Source organism: Botryllus schlosseri, chromosome 15 (genome assembly GCF_051294905.1).
Source record: "Botryllus schlosseri isolate E-star chromosome 15, Bs_hap1, whole genome shotgun sequence".
Classification (NCBI taxonomy): Eukaryota; Metazoa; Chordata; class Ascidiacea; order Stolidobranchia; family Styelidae; genus Botryllus; species Botryllus schlosseri.
The window spans coordinates 696,388-722,289 of record NC_137250.1 but is presented as its reverse complement, the minus strand read 5'-3'; the positions used below and the strand labels follow the sequence as shown (position 1 = coordinate 722,289).

The 25,902-nt window shown below is 40.0% G+C and overlaps 1 protein-coding gene and 1 long non-coding RNA gene across 2 annotated transcripts; both read right to left on the bottom strand.

Annotated features, from left to right (window-relative positions):
- Nucleotides 1-8,579: 8,579 nt before the first annotated feature.
- LOC145457863 (uncharacterized) lies at nucleotides 8,580-10,335 on the bottom strand. Its single transcript, XR_013920989.1, has 2 exons — nucleotides 9,777-10,335; nucleotides 8,580-8,772 (listed from the first exon to the last, which is right to left on the bottom strand). It is a non-coding gene; the product is annotated as an uncharacterized LOC145457863 (long non-coding RNA).
- A 4,533-nt stretch (nucleotides 10,336-14,868) lies between these two features.
- On the bottom strand, nucleotides 14,869-23,428 carry LOC145456840 (uncharacterized). The gene is made up of 3 exons (XM_080334966.1): nucleotides 23,071-23,428; nucleotides 21,676-22,626; nucleotides 14,869-17,782 (listed from the first exon to the last, which is right to left on the bottom strand). Exons 1-3 carry the CDS (start codon nucleotides 23,241-23,243, stop codon nucleotides 17,182-17,184), a joined length of 1,725 nt encoding a protein of 574 aa, XP_080191092.1. The 5' UTR covers nucleotides 23,244-23,428; the 3' UTR covers nucleotides 14,869-17,181.
- Between the last annotated feature and the right edge of the window lie 2,474 nt (nucleotides 23,429-25,902).

The window sequence follows — 25,902 nt, the reverse complement described above, 5'->3', positions numbered from 1 at the left end:
ACTATCCATCTCATTATTGAATATATTGCTCTCAACAATTTCAATCCATTACACACCATCAAGCAACAACACTGGAGCGGAATAATACGAGACACACACCAAGTCGATTGTTGCATCAAATGTGACTGTATTTCAGATTGGACTTATTTTGAAACGCAATCACGATCCGATATTTTTGGTACAATAATAGATACGTCATTTTATTAATAAAATGAGAATTCAGATGACTACAAGGAAGTCTACATGCCTTTATCCAGATTATACATTCTTCCATGCATGTTATCGGCTCTGGGAAAGGTGCAAGCGCACACCAGAAACAGTCTGGGTAGCCATCTCCAAGTTACACAGGCTATTATTAGCACAGTGTTTATCCGGCATTCATCCTGATTGATTCAATACATGAGCTAGATCAAAAAATGACGATTTCAGCTGGAAACGGATCATGCTGCCCAACGTATATCATATTAATATGATCATTGGATATGCAGACAAGTGTCCAGTGTAACAGTGATTTGCTAAATAATGATACAGACTGTAGGCTGTACCATATACGATTCCATAAACAGAACGCATATAATACCGAGCCCACATCATGAATACCCCACATATCCTGACTGAAGATTCCTCTAATACATGCTGTTCGGTACGAAAATCCTGTAGTATACGACTAAGGATAATACAGCAATAGTTGCTTCATCCGAAAAGTTGTCAGAAATCCATTTATTTAGACGTACCATGCTGATGCGTGCTTGCGACCATTCATGTTCGGTGTAAGTTAGAACACTGCAAATACATACTAGCTCTACGTTATTACCGTTCACCAAAGCCAGCTACTCCGAATTCAATGTAATTTTGCTAAAAACCTTCAGTTTTCAACCCTTTTCCGTAAGAGCTCATAGTAAGCTTGCCCGGCCTTGTTCTTTGTTTACATCCTGCTGCAACCTGATTGGTTCGTGTCAAAGGTCACGTAAGTGTCTACTGACGTTTCGTTGAGTTAAACGCAGTTCGAACCCTGCTGCTTAGCGGGTGGTAGGCCTATGTACAGCGGACATTTATTTGAAATTTTACACTCATCAAATAAATCATGACAATTTCAAAGCATTAAAATCAACCGGTGCTAAAACAAATCATACAGTAAATTATACAGAAATTATATCTCAAGTTTCGTGTCCTTGTCAAGAGGTCAAGCGAGGCGACTCACGCAGTTTATTCGTTTTCGCTACAACATCTCCCCTTTTGATTGCCGTACAACGGGTCATAAAAGAATTGCTGCAAAACTGGGAATCAGCTATGTCTTTAATTATCTATTATATTGATAATCTTAGTTAATGTAAGTTAAATCTTTGTTCGGGCGTCTAATACACACTTACATAACTACATCTAAGCCCCGGCTATGTGCATTAGACGCCCAAACAAAGATTTAAATTGAATAAACTAAGATTATCAATATAATAGATAATTAAAGACATAGCTGATGAAAATATAAAAATTACTAATAAATACACAAGTTTCGTGTCCAGAGGTCAATCGGGGTAAAATCAGGAGGCGAGTGGAAAAGTACAAGTAGAATTACTAATCATCTCACAAGTTTCATGTCTGGCCAGAGTACAAAAGGTCAATCGAGATTCTTGGCTTGTTCTTTTTCTCTCTAGCGTCAATGATTCCCACTTTTTTGATTGCCACACACAGGGTCATAAAAATATTGCTGCAAAATTGAGAATTAGGTAAATCTTTAATTGTTTATAATACTGATCATATTTGTTTGTTTATTTTAAATCGTGTTCGGGCGCGTCGTGCGCATTTGCCTAACTACTAAGAATCACGCTATTGAGATTTCGTCTATCGGTAATGATACTTGAAATTGCGACCAGAAATTGCTAAAAGCAATGAAATATATACAATGATATGAAACTGCCACGCCCCTTAACGCTACAAGATAGGTTCCCGGCGAAATCAGTCCGTCGCGGGATATGCTTGAGCAGAGGTACGGGATTGCGTATGTCGACTTTGGTGAAGTGCTGCAATCGACCTTGCTGGCGTACTAATTCACTGATTTTCCCCAATCGGTTTAGTTTTTGTTGGTTTCCTGAGCATAGTAAGGCAATGCTGCATACTAGGATAGGGTTGCCATACGTCCGGAATTTCCCGGACATGTCCGGAATTTTACTGTTCAAACTAGCGTCCGGGAGGAATTTCTGAAATATGCCAAATGTCCGGAATTTTGAAGACTTGAGGTAGGCTCATAATTTTTTCGTAAATCAGCATAAAAAGAATATTTTTTGGGAATATTTATGCTGACGGATGATATTATTCTTCGCGCGATTTACTATCATATCTATTGATTTTAATATGGAGACTACCAACCACGCATAAACTGCAATAAAATATAAATATAAACAACGTTCATTTACTGGAATAAGCCTAATTGTAATCGCAATCCAAATGGGGGGGGGGTCGTTTGCCTTTATTCTGGGGTTTGCGAATATGTTGAACGTAATCAGCTTTTAATATAGCCAGAGTAAGTCGGGGCAAAGGTGCTGACTTCTTTTAGTAATCAGCTCGTCAAATTTTTATCTGGGTCACGGAACATTTTCAAGTTAGAGATGGAGTCACGGCCATAAAAGGTTGGAAACCACTGGATGAGGGGTGTTTATAAAGCTCCGTGGTGCGTACCAGCATAAGGCTGAGATACAATCTTATCGGTAGGACATGAACAGAACATGACTTAACGATGTGCAATTACGCTCCCTGTATTTTCGAACTCATCATCCTCCACCAGCTCTACCACTAACTCTGATCACGTGGGCAGAGAGTAATATCTATATAGTCATATATGAAACGACAAATATTATTCACAGAATTCATTCAAATAATTTAACGACCAGATGCATATAGAAACCAGATTCATATAGCACGCAAGAAGTTGCATCGATTACCCTATAGTGTGGGCTCGAAAGCAGTGTTTATTTGGGCGGGAGGGGGCTAAAAACATGTGCTTTCGGTCCCGGTTACACAACACACAGCCACATACTCCTGAACCGGATCGTGACCACCTCTGGTCTATGAGCAAAGCTTCGCTAGTGTGACGTCATAACTCATTCTGAAATCCACTGGTGGGCGCTAAAGAGTGTCCGGAATTTGGGTTGCTGAAATATGGTAACCCTATACTAGGATGTAATACAACTTTTAACAATGCACATTTATCAAAGTACCGACTAGCTGCGAGGCATTTTAGCATTGGTTGCAACCATGCATGTACAACACAGCCTAAAAAATTTATAGATACTGTGGGTGAGCGTCAATATAGATGTGCAGAACTTGCTAAAAGAGGATTTGAAAATTTTCTGGCAGCATTTACGTCACCTGATTATTTAAAAGAGAAGGGTTGATTACAATATTTGTGTGAGCAACTAAGTTGTTTTAAATAGTACTGTATATATTGTAATATTGTGGGGCAGAATTTACCAAGGGCCGAGTTCACTGGCAACCATAGTATCAATATATTGAGTGTACCTTCATAATATAAAACCGGAACTAACCGAAAACTATCATTGTACTGATTGCTAAAATGCTAACATATATAACTTTTTATTGGGTCAGGCCGTTAAATCCACATCAATGATGATAATCGGCATTGTACCAAACAATATTCAATCGGCAAAACAATGCACTGATAATCACTACATAGTTGATATTGTTCACAGCGACCTGGCGTGATCTGTCGTACTCCTCTCAATAGTTGAATCTTTCACACCGGGGTGTCCGAAAACGTCTACCAATGCCCATTTATTCAAAATATACCTGGTAAACGTTTTGGCACTTCTTCGATATAAACTACACGTTGTGAAGTGTTCCCCATGAATTGCCTGTAAACCTTGAAAATTAACAAGGAGTACCGTACTCGTTAAGATTGATAGCTGGAAGGATTGTACAAAATAGATGATTTATGCATTTGCGAGCAACATTCTATGGCGTCTTATTCATTGAAAGGTTAGGAAATGATTTCGTAACCTTCATCATTGTATAGTGTGTACGTCTATGGTATTTTATGTAAAACCTTCATAACTTTTCGCTGTTTGCATCACGCTTTATGACCTGAGCATGAGCATCAACTTGCATTTGTATGTACTGCTGCCTGAAATACCCAGGTTATTTTTTCAGCAATGTAACTCCACAATCCTCCAATGCAAAATCTCTCTCTTGAATATGCTCATGCTCATTGCTCATATATATTGCATATGCTGTAATACGGCTTGAATATTTACCTTGATTTCAATTGTAGTTGACTGGCAAAACTGTGACATAACAAATTCCCATTCTGTAAATGTCTAATGCATAAATTTTTTACAGGACCGTCATTAACATTTTTTATAAATTACAGTCCATTCTAACTTTCAAGAAAAGATTGTTCGTGTATTGCAACAGCCGCAAAGTAACCCACAACCGCGAGGAAATTGAAAAGAATTTATGGATCTTAATAAAAGTGCAGATCATTATCTTATGGGATTCCTACACCCCGGGCAGTCCGTGAGAAGCAACCATGTCATGTTCCACTCTGCTTCAGACATTGAGATATTTCCAAAGATTGTAGTCAAAATGAATAATACTTTGACGATTGGTGCCGGATTGGATTGATACTCATTGGATCGATTGATGCAGAGAAAAATAGTCTTGCTGAAAGACTATGCATATTATTCGAGTGCGAGAGGTGAGGAGATGGACACTACAATGCAATCTGTGGATAATTTCGTGTGCCTTGTGAATATGACAAGTGACAACCAAGTTCAGCTACAACTGCCATTTAAAGCCATATTGCATTACAGATAATATTGCTTCACTTGTACTAGCTGGAAAAAGATATGCCGCTACTGCAAAACTGGAGATATTCTTATGCCGCAGAAACAGCAACGAAATTCGTGAGCAGGGAAGCTTATCAAAGAGACAAGAAAACAACAATGATAAATTTGATACGGACATTTTTGCCAATACATCGAGCAGACTACCTCATTATCACCAAAAGATTGAGTCTTGATCCGTTATTGGAATCATTTTTAGCCTGATCAGGAAATCTGGCCGCACCTGCGATATGGTAATTTTCAAAGAATAATTGATTTCCAAAGAGGCTTGAAACATCCTCGTGTTCAAATGCCATGGTACTTGATGCTTCAATGCCCTCCGATGCTCAACGTCATGTAAGATCGCTGCTCTACCATCCATCTGCAGTCCTGTTATTGTCATTAAGAGAGAATATGAAAGCTCGAAAAAATAACATTTGAGAGTATATATTTTTGTTACGTGACAAGGAACATTGACGTTATCAACTATTAGGCACAGTTATTCGATTGTTCATAATAGCACAGCACAGTTTCATAAATTACAACAAAAATAGATGCACACGGTAAATTTATCGAATGGCTTGAACATAGGTATATCTGATATTGTAATTTGCATAAACATGAAAATCCCTTTTTGCTACATATTGACTTGACTTAAATGCTTTCCGTTGACTAGGATTTTGGTTCTTGTTATTCTGAATTTAGATGACAACTAGTCTGACATAATAACAAAAGTTGTTTATGCAGTTTTCAAGTGTTATAGTAAATGAAATATCTATACCCTGTATAAAATTCTCAATGATATTATGGTGTTGGTATCCTCATTGAAATTTAGTCACGACTAGTATCAGCGCATTTAGGAGTCCATGGAAGAGGTGAGGTATTTAAGCTGTCCAAAATCCTGATTCTGTAATACCCATCCGATGACACATTGTTACGACGCTCGGATTCGATCAACTTCTTCCATGATCACCTCGACCGTTGAGGGAATAGATGGTGATGTGTAAGTTCGGAAATTTGTTGAGTGAAGGGGATTGTTGGACAGTCTCTATTCCGTCCCATTCTTCGAAGTCACCATCTTGCAAGTCAACTATGATTCTAAGAGTTGACTAACTGGATATGGTTAATATTACAATTAAATGACTATACAAAGTTTATGCTGTGAACAATCATTTATGTATCATTGGCTGTGCACAAGTCTATCAAACCTGAAATGGACAGTGGCAGGAACTTTATACCTATTGTGGGTCGCTCTTGCGCACACATACACTTATAAGATATACCATCATATCATGGGAAATTGTACTCATGAAGTAGTTTGCAAAAGTAGGTTAAGACCAGATTTTGCAGACGTTTGTTATTCAATTGGATATTGAAATCGACTTGTTCAAGCAGAAAATGAACGGTCTGAAAAGTACTCGTGAACTATGAAGAAATGAGTTAGACCAGCGGTTCCCAACCGGGGGGAATATCCCCCTTGGGGGGAATTTTGAAATTTTTAGGGGGAATTTGGCTTAAATTTTTTAGGGGGAATCTGGCTTTGCCATTGTATCGGAAGATACACTGGGTTCACAAGGTTTTTAGAATTTTGTGGTATATAACTGTTAAGTAGAAATTAGTTCTTAAGAATTGTATGTTTTTTTGGCGGATTTCAAGCTAGGTGTATGTTTAAATGCCTTTCGTTGATATTACACCTACTGATGAAGTGAGGCTCACGAGACGATTTCGATGCGCCCGCGACAATCTCTCGACCAAATTAATACTAAGCAGAAAAACGTCAAGCCGACTTCAGCAAGAAGGCCGATAGTGATGAAATTGTTTAAATTTTCAAGCCAACATATGAGCTAACGTGAAAAACATACCAAATTCATCGATTCAACTAAAGTCCTTAGCAAGCGGACTAGATGATTTATTTTTCGTCAGCGTAAACATGACCGGTCAAATTTAACTGTACTTTACCAAAGTTTAGTGCGGTCCGCATTCGACATAGTTCGAACATATCCGAATATGTTTGGCCATTAATTGCTCAGTCAACAAATGGTTGCGCGTTAAAAAGCACATTATTTTTAGTCACTGGCAACTTTTTCATAGGGGGGAATTTTAGCTCAAATATTGGCCAAAGGGGGCACGAGACGAAAAAGGTTGGGAACCACTGAGTTAGACTATACATTGTATACATCCGTTAGTCAATTGTATACTGTATCCCCAAGCTGCTGGCGATTACTTGCAAGCATATTTTCTGTACCACCATCACTGCCGTGTGTTATGTATTTTGGTTGGATGAAAATAAAGACTCTCTACTCCTGATAGGTATCAAACAAAAATATTTCTATTTATTCAATTGTATATAGGAGCATTCGAATCACAAGATGAATCTCCGTAACAAAGGAATAATGACTATTATTGCTTCAAAAACGTGATGCTTTTTGCGATATCCTCAAGTAGGTTTTGCCTACTTTCACAACTTCAGAAGGCCTGACTTCAGAGTCAGTTTTAGAACCTGCCTGAATTGACTTGAAAAACTTAGAAATGACTTCGTGACTTGATTAAAAATTTGCAATGACTTGAAGATAGTGACCTGATCCCAACTCTACCTCGTACTATGAAGTATCCAACTTTATTTGATACTGCGAGACCACCTCCGATCACAATGTTCATCCCGTAGGCACACTGGTACACCAGTTTCGTCTGAATATTAAGCCATGCTACTGGTATTGGCCAAAACCTGTACAGTATGACCACATTTCACCTGCAACAGAGGTCTCGATAAAAAAACTTTTCACTACGTTAACGCCAGTTCCTGAAGAAAGATTGCTGGCGAACCGTTTGTTTACATCGATTTCATACCCCTGGTGAAGCATGATTCGCGACGCGCTCAAACGCAGAGCTCACTGGAGTTTCCAATCATTGTATATATATCATTGGCTAAAAGTGAGGAAAATCAACGCAAATCATTCGATATCACCAATCAGAGTTATAAAGAGTGGGTTCAACAAGACTTTAACTGAAAACTGAGCAGTCAACACCAGAGTTGGATCAATTGTAATTTGTAATTGAGATGAATGTAATTAATTACATTTTTTCATGTAATTGTAATTGTAATTCTAATTGAAGCATTTGTATTTTGTGTAATTGTAATTGTAATTTGATCAAAATTTTGCTCAATTACAATCTCAATTACATTTTCATGGAAACCTGACAATCACAACATAAAATAATCATTTATTCAGTCATTTATTCGTCACACCAGTGAAAATCCGGTACGAACCAGGATGACGACGAGGGGCCTTAAGGCCTTAGTAAACAGTCACCACATGTGATAATTAGCCTATTTACATCGGTGTTCTACACTGTTAAAAATATTCTATGCCAAATTACTGGTCTGGTCCTGGCAGCAGTTTTACGACTCTGAGACCAGTAAATTTGAAAAATATTTTCCCGTAAATATTATTGACCGTAATTTATTTTTACAAATACTGACTGTTAAAATTTTTACGGAATACTCCCGTTACTTGATGTAACGGAAAACGGCTGTAATACCAAGTTACTGGTCTAGTCCAGTGCAGCAGTTTTACGCTGATGAGACCAGTAAATTCGAAATAACTCTCCCCGTAATATGATTTTACATATGCTGACCGTAGGAAATTTTACGGAACATTTCCGTAACCTAAGGTAACAGAAATCTGCTGTAATATCAATATACTCGTCTGGTCCCTTGCAGCAGTTTTACGTTCCTGAGACCAGTAAATTTGAATCAGGTTTATTTGGTGCGGGAACACGTAAAAAAAAAGTAAGTGTGGATAATGATGGAAATCCAGTCTTTCTTGTGGAGATCATCGGTCAGCAACTGCCTGAATGAAGAGGGCTTCATCAAAACTTCAGCAGCAGTTGAAGGACTGTACTTTGGGCCATGCTCTTTTGTAGGTTCTTCTATAATCTGAACAAAGATTATGCTGTCATCAACACCGTTACAATTTGGAAACTTTGAGACGCTATAGTATGACATACTGCGACTTTTCATATTCTTGTCAATTTCTCAAATGATGATGGCCTAGGATAGCGATGTCGAACGTAAGGCCAGCAGGCCGCATGCGGCCTGCGAAACAATTCTGAGTAGTTTGAAAAACCCCTGTATTACCCAGCACATTTTCTAACAAATGTTGAGATATTATTGTAAGAAATGCTTCCCGCAAGGCCACAAATGTCAAGATCATAGACCGTAATATAATTATCCGACAGTGGTGTTATGGTTTTACTCTAGTCGTCATCAGGAACAAGTTGGTGATACTGACATCCAATTCCAAAAACTCCAAAAAGTGCACACTGAGTTCATATTTTTATGAAGAAATGAGCCAAAAAGTAGTTATTCGTGAAGTGAAAAAAACTGTTATATGCAGGTCGCATGGAGAATATAATAGTTATAAAAAATACAATTCAAATATATTTGGTCGCACTGCTGTATCACTTCTACTCAAAGGCCCCAGACAGACAGAGAAACCCGAATGACGACTTAATAATGAGCCAAATTTTAACGCCTGGTTTACAATTAAATCACTTGTGTTCCTCAAAGCGCATACGATGAGTTAACGGCAGTTTACGATTAAAACAAAGGGAGCATACAAATATGTCAGCTTATTCCGTGGTTAGAGTCAGTGTTTAAGCGGTTGAATTCAAACGATCAATCTTTGAATTTTTGCCAAACTTCCGTTGTTTGCGAGTAAAGGTGCTGCTAGAATATATCCATATGATATGATCGTGAATGTTATGTAATATACCAAAATGTATACAGGATTGATAATAAACTATTCAAGCGAAAAGTAAGGTCGGGCGTTTTGATGTACCGTAACATTTTGGAATGATTTGACTGATCCGGCCCGCGAGCGGTTTGAAAGTTTGAATCTGGCCAGCGACGCAAGTTGAGTTTGGCCTAGGACTTCGTACCTGAATCATCTTTTCCAGCGTGATTGCAAACTTTTCTGGCAATACTCCTTTGCATCGCACGTCCAATGTATTTGGCACTGCATCGTGCTAGAAGCGAGAGGCGAAATGATCCCTTTCTATCACATAAGCATTCGACGTCATGATTCATAATGCCATAACGCTTCCATTTTCGTGTAGTTCAATGTCAGAAAATGTAATACATTCTTATAAGCCATAGCTTCTGTTCACCATTAAACTGTAACGAAAATACATACGTCTTCAGAAACAGGACTGAGAATAACTTGCCAGATTTGAGCTCGGATACTGCTATACCTACAATATCTGCTATCAACACCTGCAATATTCTAAAGCTAGAGTTAAGCTGTGGCTTCGAAACCCTCAATATCTTACAGCAACGCATCTTGTTATTATCCAATACGAAAACATCGCGTCGATATAATATCTGTCTCGGAACATTCAGCCGCACGTGCTCTGGCTCAGATATGTCTGACGCCACTATGTCTGGAATATGTATGACGTCACAATGTACTGTTCGCTCGAGCAGCTACGAATTGATAATCAAACAATTCACAAGGCCATTCGCAGGAAAAAGGTAAAGGACGTCTACTAACTCTCGTCTCAATGGCAAAGGAGCATGGCGGCTAAACACCAGGAGTCTACAATGGTGGCAGAACTGGTCCAACAGATAATTACACAAAATATCATACCTGCAGTAAAACTACATAACATACCAAATTCGCTTGCCATGCTACTATTGCTAGACCTTGATGTCTCAAAGGATACTATTTATAAAGCGATATAAACGATGGTATCTGCAATGCCCAAATGTTCGGATACCATTAACCGATTAGCAATCAGCACGGCCATCGATGTCGTAATTTGGTTGATGATTGAAACATGATGTAATTACGAAAATCATATATATATATTATATATGTCTATAAGACCGTAAGCGTGTAAAATGATCGAATTGTGAGTTCAATAGCAATGTTGCAAATAATGATTATCCAGTAAATCGCTTTTACGAATGCAAAAGTAAATCCTGAATACTTATTATCCAGTAAATTGCTTTTACAAATCCGAAAGTAAATCTGAAATACTGGTTATCCCGTAAATTGCTTCTACGAATTCAATCTGTAATTTTTTTACCCTCTAAAAACAAGTAAATTTACTTTTGACGTGCCCGTATATTAATTTAACGGGCATTTACCGTTAATATAACTGACGGGACAAATTTACCGGTATAATTTGGGTAAATCTACGAATATTTCTAAGAGTGTATGCGTGCCGCGTTATAACTAGATAATTCAGTCACGCTAAACTGTTTCCCATACTTCAGTAGCTACAGAAAACTTTGTGAATTACAATATAGGCTAAACCAGTGGTTCTCAAACTGGGGGCGTGCCCACTTGGGCGGCGTGAAAGCATCTGGACGGGGCGCGACGCTCCAGTGAACTGAAATCTTTTCCGCGGTTGGCCCGATTCACCTCCGTTTTATGGTTATTGCTCGGTGTATAGTCTGAATTTCGTATTGGAGAATTCTCTCACAAACAGTCATAACCTTCCATACCATCAAACTACATGTTAGGATTGCTAACTTTCCGGTTTCATTGTGTGCTATGACGATAAGGGGGGGGGGGCACGAAATATTCACTGTCATAAAGGGGGGCGTGTCTAAAAAAGTTAGAGAACCAGTGGGCTAAACTAAATCTTAATATTTCAAAATTGGATGAACAGCAAATAAACTATTCTGAAACCTGTGCTGAACCATTTCCTACACCACGGTCAAAGTTTTTTTTAAAATCTCTGACCAGTACCGAGGCTTGTTGCAACAATAGCATAGAAATTCAAGTCTCCAACCAAGGCTTTATCAAACTTGATCACGCATTTGTAGAGATGTTATCCCAATCTTACCTCCAATCTTGGCCAAATTTACTGGGGCCAGAAACTTTTCGCACCCTAATGTTCATCAAATGCAATCTAACAGTTTCCGAGCAAGTGAAAATGTAAATTCGAACCAAAATATTGTAATTCTTAGTTATAAGGACGTTCTTTCCTTTAGCATTTATTTTAATTTTACGCACCTTATCGGTATCATCCTTATCGCTGACGCCGTACCAATTACATTTCATTATCCTGACCCAGCTCTGAGTAGCCTAATCGTTTGATTACATTTCATTCACTGTCCTGTAGCCTATTCGCTGTTAGTCGCTCAAACCTTTGGTTCTTAACAGTCACTTGAAACATTTTTCTGTGCTTGTAGTTTTCAGTACTCATGATTAGCAATAGCTCGAATACGTTCGAGTTTTTTTTTAATTAAAGGGTATCCTACATATCAGGAATGAAACATGAATATCTTGAGATTGTTGCTAATTACGTCGCTGCGGTTGTCAAAGAACACCTCTTTACTAAATCAATTACCTGTTTAAAAGTAATTAATTACATGTTTAACAATAATTGTAATTGTAATTTGATATTTTTAGCATTGAGTAATTGTAATTGTAATGTAATTGAAACATGCAAGGAAGTAATTGTAATTGTAATTGAATTAAAATATTGTAATTGATCCAACTCTGGTCAACACAATGACTTGGACTCGGACTCAAGTCATGATACCATGACTCGGACTCGACCCTCTGCACGCTGACTTGGACTCGGACTTGACTCGAGTCAAAACTGTAAAAGGGAAATTGACTTGTGACTCGGAACCTCGTGACTTGGTTACAACCCTGAGTCGAAGTAATGTCTTAAGTATATACTAAAATAAAAATAGCGATTTCCAAGGGGGACCTATGTAAAAGAAAAGTATTGTAGTCCTGGTTTGCTTTAAAAATCGAAAACGGGTTATATCAGAGGTTAACTTTTGTAATCGCGCAGACCTTCAAGTTTTGTGAGTGATTGCACGTACCCCCAAAATTTGGGACACCGATGATTAAAGCAAAAGAATAAGCTCACCACATCAAGCTCAACTTCATTTAGGTAGGGTTTCCTACCGAAAAATATGACACTTTTTTCGAGTTACAGTAACAGGGAAATTTGGGGAAAATATGGTCATGACTCTGATCGCTCGGTAGGTTGACTCAAAAAAGTGATCTTTCCCCGTCAATACCTCAAATCAGGTTTCCACGGACAGTTTCCGTTTATTAGACAATTTTTTTCATTATTTTTAGTCAACCTACCGGGTGATCAGCATTATGACAATTTTTTCGATTTTTGTAGTTTCTTGATGATGTAGTTAGACATTGCCCTTTCACGGACCCCCTGAAACTAGTTCACGGACCACTAAGGGGTCCTTGGACCCCAGTTTAAGAACCACCGGGTTTAAGAAGAAGCGGAAGTAAAAACATATCCATGTGAATAACTATAGCGCCCGTCTCCCTGATGCAGACCGCTGCCAAGCTGTTCGACCGAGTACTGCTCCTTCGCATACGTGAGCAACTCTCTACCAAGCTCCTGAATGCTCAGAATGGATTTCGACCATCCCGCGGTACAACAGAGCACATCCTGGCACTGCGCACAATCATTGACACCTGCCGCTCACACAAAAAGAATGTTGTGGCCGTTTTCGTTGATTTCGCGAAAGCCTTCGACTCGGTCTCGCGCCCAGCCATGGCGGAGATCCTCAGATTCTATGGAATTCCTGAGGTGATAACGTACGCCATTATGGCCCTCTACACTGACACACGAGCGCGAGTCCGAACAGATGACGGCCCAAGCGGAGATTTCAACACTTCGGCTGGTGTGCTTCAAGGTGACACCCTGGCACCATTATTGTTTGTGGTCATCCTTGACTTCGTGCTGCGAACGGCCTTCCCGGATACTACGAACTTCTTCGAATGGCGGCCACGGCAAGGAACGCGCACGCGTACGACTCGCGAGGCAATCCACGTAGGTGTTCTTGCCTACGCAGACGACCTAGCCCTGCTTGCCCCGAACACCGCATCGGCACAGCGTCTCATAAACCAGCTAGAGGCCGCCGCCGCTCTTGTTGGCCTCCAGATCAACGCTAAGAAGACTGAGGTTCTGGCCATACCAGCTCTACCGGCGAACGCGACACCAATTCAACTGGGAGATATCGATCTCAAGTATGTAACGAGTTTTGTATACCTCGGTATTGACGTCGCTGACTCTGGAAAAGCGCTCAAGGCGAGGCGAGCAAAGGCCTGGGGCGCGGCAAGACGGCTACATAGCCTCTTCCACTCAAGTGCCTCAACCCAGCTCAAGACCCGCATCTTCCGTGCCACTGTCGAGCAGGTTCTTCTCTACGGAATAGAAGCAATCACGCTGACAGAAAAGCTGGCTAAGACACTCAACGCCAACTACGATGCACTCCTCCGCTACGCACTCGGCATCCACCACCCGGAGCACATATCCACCAATGCTCTGCGCAAACTCACAAAAACAGTCCCATGCCGTTTGCTGGCTGCTGAACGACGCTTACGCTTAATCGGTCATCTAGTGCGGCATCAAGACGATCAACCAGCCGCCGCCATCATCAACCACATTCCGACGGAGCCATGGCGCAGAGGTGGCTGGAATAGAACCACATGGCGCTCAACAATAGAGACCGAGCTAGCGCAACGCGGGCTATCGCTCGAAGACGCCCACGACCGCCCACGATGGAGGCGCTTAATAAGGGCCGAAAACTCATTATCTTGATGTTCGTTTGTTTCCTGTTTTCTTTTGCCCTTTTATTTAATTGAAAGACGATATATATATACGTAAAACCAATACTTGATCGATTACTTCAAAACAGTAGCAGTACTTCGTCACTGGACACCTCTAGTGTTAGGGTCAGAGTCCCCCTAGTAATTCTATTTCAATCCGCATATAGATACAGTATTCCACTCTCGTTTAGCTTGCTAGTGAAAAGTCCTAACACGGTACTATCACTGATAGACTTTGTTATATTGACCACTAGGAACATATAGTTCCATGAATAAACAGACATGGTGCAAAAGGCCTCAGTTTACCGAGCAGCACCCCGTACCCCCTATCCATGCATATTGAACACCTCTGGTTAACCGACTGGGTCGATTACTCTCAGAAACCATGTACCCTGACTATGCTCATATGTCGCGAAACAACGTAGGGCATGGATAGCATTTGTATTCGATTCAGTGTGTCCCACGCATACAAAACATTTACGGCGATTCTTCAGAAATAGATAATCTGAAATGTTGCCACGCGATCAGATTTTAACGACGTACTTTCCTATCAGCGCAGCCCGATCAAGCTAAAATCCGGAAGAATAGTTCATGCTCCGTCCGAGGACGAAACCCGAGTCATCAAGGTCTTAGATCAGATGGTTCTCAACCGGGGGTCAGCGAAGCCTCAAAATAGTTGATAAGCTAATGTGTCTTTTTTTTAATTAGGAAAATCACGAGGCATTTTCGCTTCATTACTAGTAAAACTCAAGGGCTCACATCAACAGAGAATGGCAGTCTAAGACGAAATATCCTACTTCGTAGATTCATTTTAATTGCTAAATTGCTAAATTGCCAATAGCCTACGGATACAAACATTTTCCTGTTTAGAGATGTTTTGTTGGAGATTGTGGAAAAAAGTTGGATGAATAAAGGTCAACCACTCACGGTGACTTCGAAATGTTTACAAAAATCAATTTTCTCCTGTGATATGTATAACAATTTTTCCATAATAACTTCAAGATAAGCTGCTGGATAGAAATGACAAGGCTTTACGTTATATGTTCATTAAAAAAATTTGCAGTCATATTTGTTGCGATCATACCTAAATGTGCCATCGGAAACGGTACGCGTTATTATTACATTCGCCACCACCTATATTTGTGGAAATGGATTTTCGGCACTCGTTCATATCCAATCGAAGGCGCGGATTTTCAAGACACGACCGCGTATTTCAAGAAATGGGATTGCAGAATTTGCTTCGGAGTAATAAAAGCCAACTCAATCTCTATACATGGATAGTTTGTTCTTATTTTCAAGAAAAGTCATTTTGTTGCCGTTTATCACTAAGCCAATAGTTATCCTTTGCACAAGACAGACAACGATTGCACGCGATAATTGAGCTAAATTTGAACTAAGACTTTGTGGGGGTCCGCGGGGGTCTGCGACGGTCCGAAAGGGGTCCGCGAAGACGAAAGGGCTGAGAACCACTGTCCTAGATGTTCATGATCAACGATCATGATTTGGGATTTCGCGTGATCGGACAGGATTCCAGAAAGTTTTTCTGAAACATGCTTGGATTCGGATTGATATTTTTAGCCCGTAATTTAAATCTAAATTTCTAATAGTGCATGACAGTGACTTTCTGTTTGTTTACTTTCAATGTCTTGCACGAAATGGAACTCTGCCATGTTCTACCATGCAGAATTGGGCTACTTGATAATTCTAGTTGTCCAAGAAGTTATCTAAGAACACTAATTAAATCGAAATGCAGGTAATCTGATTGTAATCTAATTTGTATATTGTTTCCAAGTTCTCATTTTAATTTAATGTAATTTCCCGTTTCCTGAAAATGCAAAAGGAGAAGTGCATCGTGCGAAACGAGCCAAGCTTGCTGCACAGACATTTGCCATTCTCATACTGATGAAAATCAACTCTGATTTGATATGAACGGGACCTGATTCAGTTTGCAAGTGAGTTCAGTTTGCAAACCTTGATTTTTCTATGAAGTGAAGTTGATTTTTGTTGTAATTTACTCGAATTCGGAATTAGATTCAATTTCCATGATTTTGTGAATTCAGTAATTGCCATTCTAGCCTAGCTTGGAAAATAAATGCGTAGCGTGAGTCGACACCGATAAAACCGATTACTACAACAACTCAACTAGATCTTGCCTGATCTTACATTAATTACTCAAGTGGTCCTGGCCTAGAATATGTTTCCTTTTTCACGTACTGGGAAACCGCTACTTGCATTTGTACCCGAGTAGAAATTTATGACGTTACTTCTACTTCTGCTTGTGAACCTACGATGAATACTTTGACCACTTCGGCCTGTAATCTATCAGAAATGAGATCAATATTCCGAGTCTAGCAGATTATAGTTCACTGACCTGACTCCATACTATCATTCTATGACGTGACAAAAATTGCAGGTAGGCCTATTTTTTACCCCTAATGGTTGATACCGACTTTTTTTCAAAGTGTGACATCGAATCGATTTTATCGGCGAACAAAGAATCGGTTGGTTTCTAATTCTAATTTTAATCTATTTTGGAAACGTTCAAAATGTTGTGGATATTTTTTCAATCTGTTGTGTGTAGCAGGATCTTCTCGATCCGGAATTTAATAATAAAGACAGAAGCATAATCTGGATCGGATTCTATATAGTCGATCAGGATTGCATCGTGATCAAATAAACAATGATTCATACGTCTCTATACGGTGATCAGTAAACGCGTGTGTTCAACAGCGTGTCATTTACTGCCGTCTCTCGTGCGTTTGAAACAGCGATTCAAATTCGCCCTCCGAAAAGTCCCCATCGCACATTCCGCGATTATCTTCCGAGCACAGACGCGTAAGATTGTTTTCTGCTAGATGACGAGCGCGCTCTGGAAACTGAGTAGGCGTGGAGTTTACGCGACGAATGTTCGGTCTTATCTTAAAGTCGGACATTTCTTCACGGTGCGCCTTCGTCATCGATCTTGACAGTCCGTTATCGGGCGCCAAATCGCCGATGCTGTCAAGTGGCGAATTAGACACGCTGTCTGCCTTCCTGTTTTCGAGATTCATGATAATCTCGGTCAGGGAGAGGATGTAGTTTCGAGCCAGCGTCAGTGTTTCTATCTTGGACAGCTTCCGGCCGTTTTTAACGTGCGGGCAAATCTCGCGCAGACATTGGAAGGCGTCGTTGAGCTGATGCATTCTCATTCTTTCCCGCTCGTTGCTTTCCAATCGCTTTTTGGTGCGAATCTCTTCGACATCACCGTCTTCCGACGGACACGATTTGACGGAATTGCATTTTGTTCTTGTGGAGGATGCGCGCCTTTTTTTAGATTCGTTGCCGATGCTGTCTGCAGCGCTGCGGGAAAGAAATAGTTGGTTAAACAGTTGCAGGGTGGTTGAATTGTCAGCATTGGTACTCAACTAGAGGTATTTGAAGAGACTCTGGGAAGTAGAGAACTTCAATATACAATTGATTAGTATATTCATATTGAAATACCCTCGAATATTTTCAGCTGATATTCCCTAGGGGTAATCGTCAGTGACTAGAAGAGAAAGGCATCTAGCTCCCAAACTTTGGAGTATTTATTCGAACAGCTTTCCAGCCAAAGCTATGCTTGGACATGACTTTAACTAGAACGTCTGGACATCTGTAAACCATATGAATATTCCCAATCTAGTAGTGGCAGATTATAGTTCTAGCCTCCCAACTACCATCCAAAATTTTTATCTCTAATGGCCCATACCAATAATCCTTTCAAAGTTTGATTTCGACCGAAAATTGATCGGGCACCACTCGTAATATCGAGTGCATATGGTCTACTTCGGACTTGGCATGCGTCACAATGCTGGGAGTGTTGTGCGAAACTGTTTAATGTAGCCTCGTTTAGGACCAGTAGTATGTGAAAGCTAAGAAAACCTTTTAAACAAGTTCAAGTTCAAGTTTATTCATAAAATTTCAAAACATCACAAGACTGCGATACAATGAAAGACAGGAAGATGCCGAAACGGCCTAGAGTAGTCTTTGCGATCATACAAAATATGTATAATCAATAAATAATCAATATAATCACGTATAACTATCAAAAAGACAGCAGGTTTGTAGTAATTACATCGTGTATTATTTTGAAGACTCGCCCGTCCGCAACATTGAAATTTTACCGGTGAACACTCTCAAAAGGTTGAAAACTACTGCGCTACAGCATTCCGAAAAAGTAAAAGCAATCCGTTACTGGCTTTAGGGCTGTTCAAAAATATCTTTTTTCAATTTTACTGGCTTCGCTTCACACCACTTTTAAGTCAATTCTGACCTATATGTAGAAGTATTGCTATGTAAGAAAAAAAGTTTTGGATCTATTTAATAAAAATAAATGTAAAATTTTTGCAAATTTCTCCGGCTACTCCATGAAATTGTTAGGTTGTCTGATAAAACGATGCATAACAATTTTAGCACAATACCAACGAGTAGGAGCGAAGTTATCGGAGTACAAAATTTTTGATTTGAGAAAAATAGTTTTTAATTATTACTTTTAGAACTATTCACCGTACAAATACTCTAGTCACTCTAGTTGTACTATCTCAGTATATGGTGGGGATAATGAAGCCATGATGAGCCTGCGCTGTTTTGCAGTCTATATACATTAATGCATTCAATTGTTTGTGCCGAATCGATCATCACCCGCGACACTTCCCTTCACGTTAAGTGCGAAGGAAGGAAACGCTCGGATACCGGTTTTAGAGACTTTAGCTCTAACGGCAGTGATTTACTTCGGAACACAAGCTAAAAAAGCCTTTTTGAAATTTGCTCATATCTTACACTGGGTCGCGTAGTGCGGTTCGGGCCAAATAATGATAGTCCTTACTTTTAGCACAATGAATTCTAGTCCAATGTCCATACGAAAATGACCTCGTGGCAGCAGTTTCGATAAACGTGGTAAATCAGTACCATCCATGCTCTCGATTTGACAGGACACGGCTGCCGATTTTGTTGAATGAGATTGACTATATTCATATCCAGAGCTGTGCACAATGATTCGAGCACTCAAATCCGAATCCTATATTAATTGTAATGATTGGAGTCGAGTAGTGAAAAGTGAGTTTTTGCAATACTGAAATGATATGCTCCTTGCAACTAAGAGTTAATTAAACAACGAGAATTATAGTTTCGATGCTATTTTCCACTGTGGAAGCCTTCAAACCTCGGTGGGTCGTATCGCAGCATTCGAAACATGTAGTACGAAGGCACATACGCTAGGAAATAATATATCTGTAAATGCGTGGTCAACCCACATCAGCATTACGACCAAGTGCAATGAATTGATATGGTCGAAAAATACCGAATCAATTGTAATGCGGTGTAATAGAACTGGTATTACATATTCTTTGTGGTCGCATAAATGGTACATATTTGAACTCCCCACGTCATTCACACTGTTATTACACCATCATGAACACTGTGCAGTGATTCCCAACCGCGGCTACAAGCTAGACTTCTTGCGGCTCTGATTGACCTCCGAATATGCAACAGAATATATATTATCAGTTGTTGTTTGTTTCCGCGAATAGTTATAGTCAATTTCTGTATGTGAATGCTAAAATAGCGCCAAATGCCGCTTCTGAAAACGGGGAAAGAGAATTCTTGCAGACTAGCTTGATTTCTGCTGGTCATAGACCTTTATAGATAGTGTCTGTGAAGAGTAAATTTCGACACGATTTTACTGACATCAAAGGGCTGACGGCTCATAGTCAAGTATAAATTGCAATTTTACTCAGCGTGCAATTCTCCTCCAACTTGTGCATTAAGTGCTGGAATGTATGAAGACTGAAGAGCTATCACATAACGACATTTATAGTATGCTGTAGTAATTATATGCATTTAGTTTATTTCAATGTAGGCTATAGCACTCGCCAATCTGGGTCTACCAATGCTAAAATAACAGATATAGAATCTATAGAAGTCTATGTGCAATTTGTGCATGCTTTAGAATTGGCTGACGCTGAGATCTAGAGGTAGGCTAGCTACCTTTACATTTTAGTTATACTTAGCCTACTTGAGTTTTTTCATGCGGCTTCATTGGTAGTTTGAAGTTTGAAATGCGGCTCCGACATCCAAAAAGGTTGGGGGCCACTGGTCTGGTCAGAATCGAATTACTTGGGTAGGCCTATTCGATTTTGCCAAGTCATATTCACATCATCCACGCGTTGATTTTATTGCCGGATCACTGATATTTTGAATATATTATTGTTGAATTCAAGTCTTTACAGTACGCAAACGAAGCTACGATAGCCACTGACCAGCCAGATTTCCGGATCATTAATTAGAACTTCGACATAGTCAAATTTACAGTGTACGTACACTCTGAGCGAGAAGAGTTCATTATCAACGCCCAAAAGTACTACACGAAGACAGAGCCTACCTTTTGCCTGTGAATCCACCGGACTTTTTACAAACCAACTACTGTTTTTCAGTAGTTCCAGTTCTAGTTGCGCATTTTGTAAAGCGAGTATTTCTAGTTCTAGTTACGTATTTAAAAAACAAATTCAGTTGCCGAACAACTAAACACGTGTCATCGTTTGGCGTGAGTCGCGAGACCGGCGTTCTGTTGTGTGATGTTCTTGCAGTCTTTGCTTGCTCAGAGTCACTACTACTAACAGTGACGTACAGCCAGGGGCAGGTTTTCAGGGTCGAAACCCCTCCTATTTCAAACATGCATTTATGTTCACGTGGAAGCCGAACAGATTCCGATAAAATAAAAAAAGCTGCTTCGCAATTGAATCAAGTCAGTTGTGTTTAAGTTAGTTAGTTGCGGATTTTTGAAGTTTCTTGTGTCTAGTTGTAGTTGCGAGATTTGAAACGTGTGCATTTCTAGTTCTACTTCCAATTGCCCATTTCGAAAAGCAGTAGTTTGTACGTCTGAAATACGCGCTCCTTGAGAGTGTGCTTTCAATTCTTTTCCCCACCACTGCAAATGGTGGGTTTTGTTCCGTCAATATGTTTGCATATTTTCGAGGTGGCCGAAGTCGCGATTATATTTATTCGTAGTGCATTTTTCATTTCCACGAATACATGCCGAATAAAATATTACAAACAAACAAAAAATTGATGAATAACTCTTAAAATTGAATAACATATTATTATTGAAATCACTCGGCTGACACTCGTCAGGGGTTATCGTAAGCAACTCGTGGAGAATTGGAAATAACATTGTATATGAACGAACATGGAACAACCGTATCACCAGATAACCTCACCTTTCGCTCTTGCGTTTCGGACTGGACGGATTCGAGATGCCTTGGTGTTGCATATTATGTCTGGAAGCCTTTAGCCTGTGGATCGGAGATGGCGAGTCACAACGGTTCATACTGCTATCGCCGCTTCCGGTAATTGGCGCAGAATAGGAAGCTAGATCATGCAGGTTCTTGGTAGGCTGAAAAACGTCGTCTTTTCCATTACGGCGTAGCGCCTGAACGGAATCTTGCCGCATGTAGTCATCATTGCAAAGTCCTATGTAATCTCTAATACTGCGGTCTCTGTCAGGCGAGTATTCCGCATCATCCGGAGAATTAGCAATACCGTCTGACATGTCCACGTTCTTTTTATTGGCGAGAAGAGAAATCGGTGGTAAACGCTGACTGCACGACGATTCCATGTGCAATTCAGTGTAAGCCTGCGGTTGGTTGATACCGTTTGAGTCCTGGATAAACTCTGATGAGATACAGTCTCTTTGCTCTTTGCAGTTAACATGATCGCCGGCGACACCTTTGAGAATGTCAGCTTCGTAGTCTCCACCATCGTAATAAGTACCGTACGGCATACTGCGCTGGGACTCGAACGTATCCATGTAGTATGCTGCTTTGTAGAAACCCTCGTCGTTTTTGCTTTCTCTCCAGGAAGCCCAGGCTGGGAAATTGACATCTTTTGGGGTTACGTTATTATTATTGCTCACGTTGCTCAAAATAAGTTGATCGTCGTCCAAACTGAGCAAAACGCAGTTTCTTTTAGCAGACTTGTTCGCAGATGTATCGTACCGATCTGGGGTTACGTTCATGGATTCAGACCTTATTGGGTTTATCCCGCTGCGAATCGCGTCGCCTTTCCAAGGCACTGCCTCTGAACCCTCCTGGCGATTCATCCCATCGCTCTCTTCCAATTTGAAGCCGTGCATACCGTTTATCGAAGCGTGACCCGCCATTTCAGACATCCTGCCAAAAAAAAAATTATTATTTCAATTATATAAAAGTGATTATTAGTGATTGATTCGATTCTGAATCGAGCTGTTCGAGTATCGCTTATCATGACTCATAACAGTATGAAAGACGTGGAAAATTGAAATATGCAAATTTTATGCTATCACAAAGATCACAACGCCATTTCTACACCACATTAAAGATGATTTGTTATTTTGTAGACCATGCCTATACTTCCTTGCACTTTGTGGCAATACTGTGGGTCGATCACGACTTCGCAAACGTGTCATTTCCACAAACGTGCTTAGCTTTGTGCTAAGTTTCATGCTGCGATGAGGCCAGTCGAGTATTGCAGCCTTACACAGTGTAAAACAGTATCGAAACTACAATTCTCGTTGATACTCGAATCATTATGATAAGCTCCAGTGATTACATATATATCAACAATACTAATATTACCTTGGACTGACTGGCGAATATCTGGTCCAATCTTCCATGATGTAGACAGCAACAGTATCCTCAGCTATATAACTGTAAAGCAATACACAGTATACAATAATCCGCTGGGCGTTATCGTGAACGTATATCTTCCCGACATGCAAAGAATTATCTTGAATGCGAAGCAGATGCATTCTTTGTTATCATATGATAGTCCGTGGATCATGTTACAGCCCAATACGTAGTAAGCGGCACAGTTTAACTCGGCCTCTACCACAAAATCGCGAAGAACACAATGCGATTATTTCAATGCCGGGAAGTAGATCTTCTTATTCACAACGTAAATACGACTTGGCGGCAAATTTAAGACTGGAATTCGCTATTGTATGTCTGTAAATACACTATACCGACTTCTTGTCCTGAGTTCCAGACTTGTACAACTTTATCATTCTAGTTGTATAATTAGAGCTAAACGCCGGTAATCTAATTGTAATCTAATTCGTGATATGTTTCTATGCTATCGTTTCCATTCTAATCTCATTTTCTTTTTCCTGAAAATGCTACAGGAGAACTGCTTGGTGCGAAACGAGTCAAGCTCGGTGTACAGACATTTGCAATTCTCGTGCTTATGAGAAACAACAATGATTTGATATGAGCGTATTCAGTAATTCTAATTATGATTGAAAATTTAGAGCAAACTATGAAACTATCATTCTAATTCCAATATAATTCGGAAAAGCTGAAACTTTTCTTGTTATCCAAGTCTGTAGAGTTCCGCGCAACGAATTGCCTAGGTAAATATATAAATACTGGCATATATGTTGATAGCTGCTGATCGCTCATTCGCAAATTATCGCGGCAACCATCGTGACAACCGTAATTATAGCGGGATGATGATAGAAAGTTATGCGGCGTTTGATGAGGCGAGGAAGGATGTCACCAAAAGACAATGCAGGTTTGCCGGTGTACGGCTTCCGCAAAAAATCTAATCTCTTGATATACTCTTGCGCGACTATCTAGAAATGATGCGCCAAGAGGCTATGCGCTATTCCAGAGCAAGTTTTGCATGCGATCGAACAAGCCGGAACAATAGCAAACGGCCGCGTACAAAAAGGCCAAATATATCCCGACTATACATAAATCGGTGGATGAAGACACATCTACAACGCGATGTCTGAAAAGCACCATTGGAACCTTATATCATCGGTCGCTCGGTTATTTTCATCCGCTCATGACAGAAAATGAACAATGCGATACACACGGCGCGACAAGGGCTGGACGCAATGATTTGAGTGCTCGAATCTGCATCAAGTATTAATTTTGATGAGTCGAGTAATGTGGCGTGATTTTTTTCGAGTAATCAAGTCATGCGATCATTGCCACTTGGAGTTAATTTATCACCGAAAATTATAGTTTCAATACTATTTTCGCCCGTGGATGGCTGTCGCGTCGCTTTGTATGAAACATGCAGTATAAAGGGGCGCTCGCAATGGAATGGGCGTTCGGGCGGCACTGAATACATATATTGGGCGGCAGGGGGCGCTAAGAGCGAATGGGCGCCGTGTAGGTTTAAAAGGAAACTGCTGCGTAGTTTTGAAACGATTGATGAATAAAGCAGTAAAATACGTAGTAACAAATGCAAAATCGATTCAATCAAGTCAATTATGGTCGATCCAGGCGTCGGTCTCTATTCAATCAGCTGTACCGGAAAAGTACATTGTTACTTGCCAATTTTGATCCAGCCCATCAATGGATTGATTCAGCAATCGGCATAATCACTAGACATCGTGGTTGATTGTGCGTTGTGAGAACTACGAAGTATTTGAACAGTTCTTGCTGCATAGCGTGGCTTTGCGGAACGGCTCGCGCGATTTTACTCTCCGTTTCAAACGATCGCAGAATTTTCATACATTGCGAGAAACGATAATGCTTATACTTGACGAAAATATTCTGCAAATTTGCCTTTTTTTAAAATCCCTTTTCATTTTTACTTTACCTGGTATTCACACGTGCTGCTGTGTTTCCAAAATAATCACGAATCAGACGATACCGATATCGTCAGTGATCAACAACGCAATATCGCACCATAAACAAAAATCGCGAAATCGATGAATAATCGCATATCTACCAACGTCTAAAATAGTATCAAAGAATTGCGTGTCATTCTTGTCAAATATTTTATTATACTTCCATGATCTATCTCAGGGTGACTCTACTGGCGCACTGTGGTCAAATGCGGACTTGTCTGCCAAGTTTATTTTTAATAAATTAAATATTGAAAGAACCAGCAAGTCATAAAAATGTCATTTCTCCTACTAGCAGTGACTGAAAAATAAATACATTACGATTATTCCGTTTCCCAATGCAGCTTTAAGGTACTTTATACTTATTTATTGAGACTTTTAACTCGGGCTACCATATTTTGGAATCCGGAAAGAAGGACATTTTCTGCAAATCATAAAAATCAAATTACCGGACTAGAAAGCTGCTGAATCCTAAAATTTGTACTGGATATGTTGTTGGGGTGATTAAAAGAATGTCATTATTTCGACTGGATTCACGAATTACCCACTCTTTAACGATACTGCTCTGGTGTTGACTAAAAGAAAAAAAGCTCATTTTTCTAGTCCTACTCCCGAATGACCCGCTCGAACGTCCGCATTACAGATTTTGCGTCATTTATGGCGTATTTAGTTCAGCCTGTTGATTCGATTAGCCTGGCTGTCAAAGCTATAAAGGAGGACGAATTTACAAAATGGAGGACATTTAGGCGTACTCGGAGGACATTTACGATTTGCTGAAAGAGGAGGACAAATCCTCCTAAAAGAGGATTTATGGCAACCCTGCTTATGA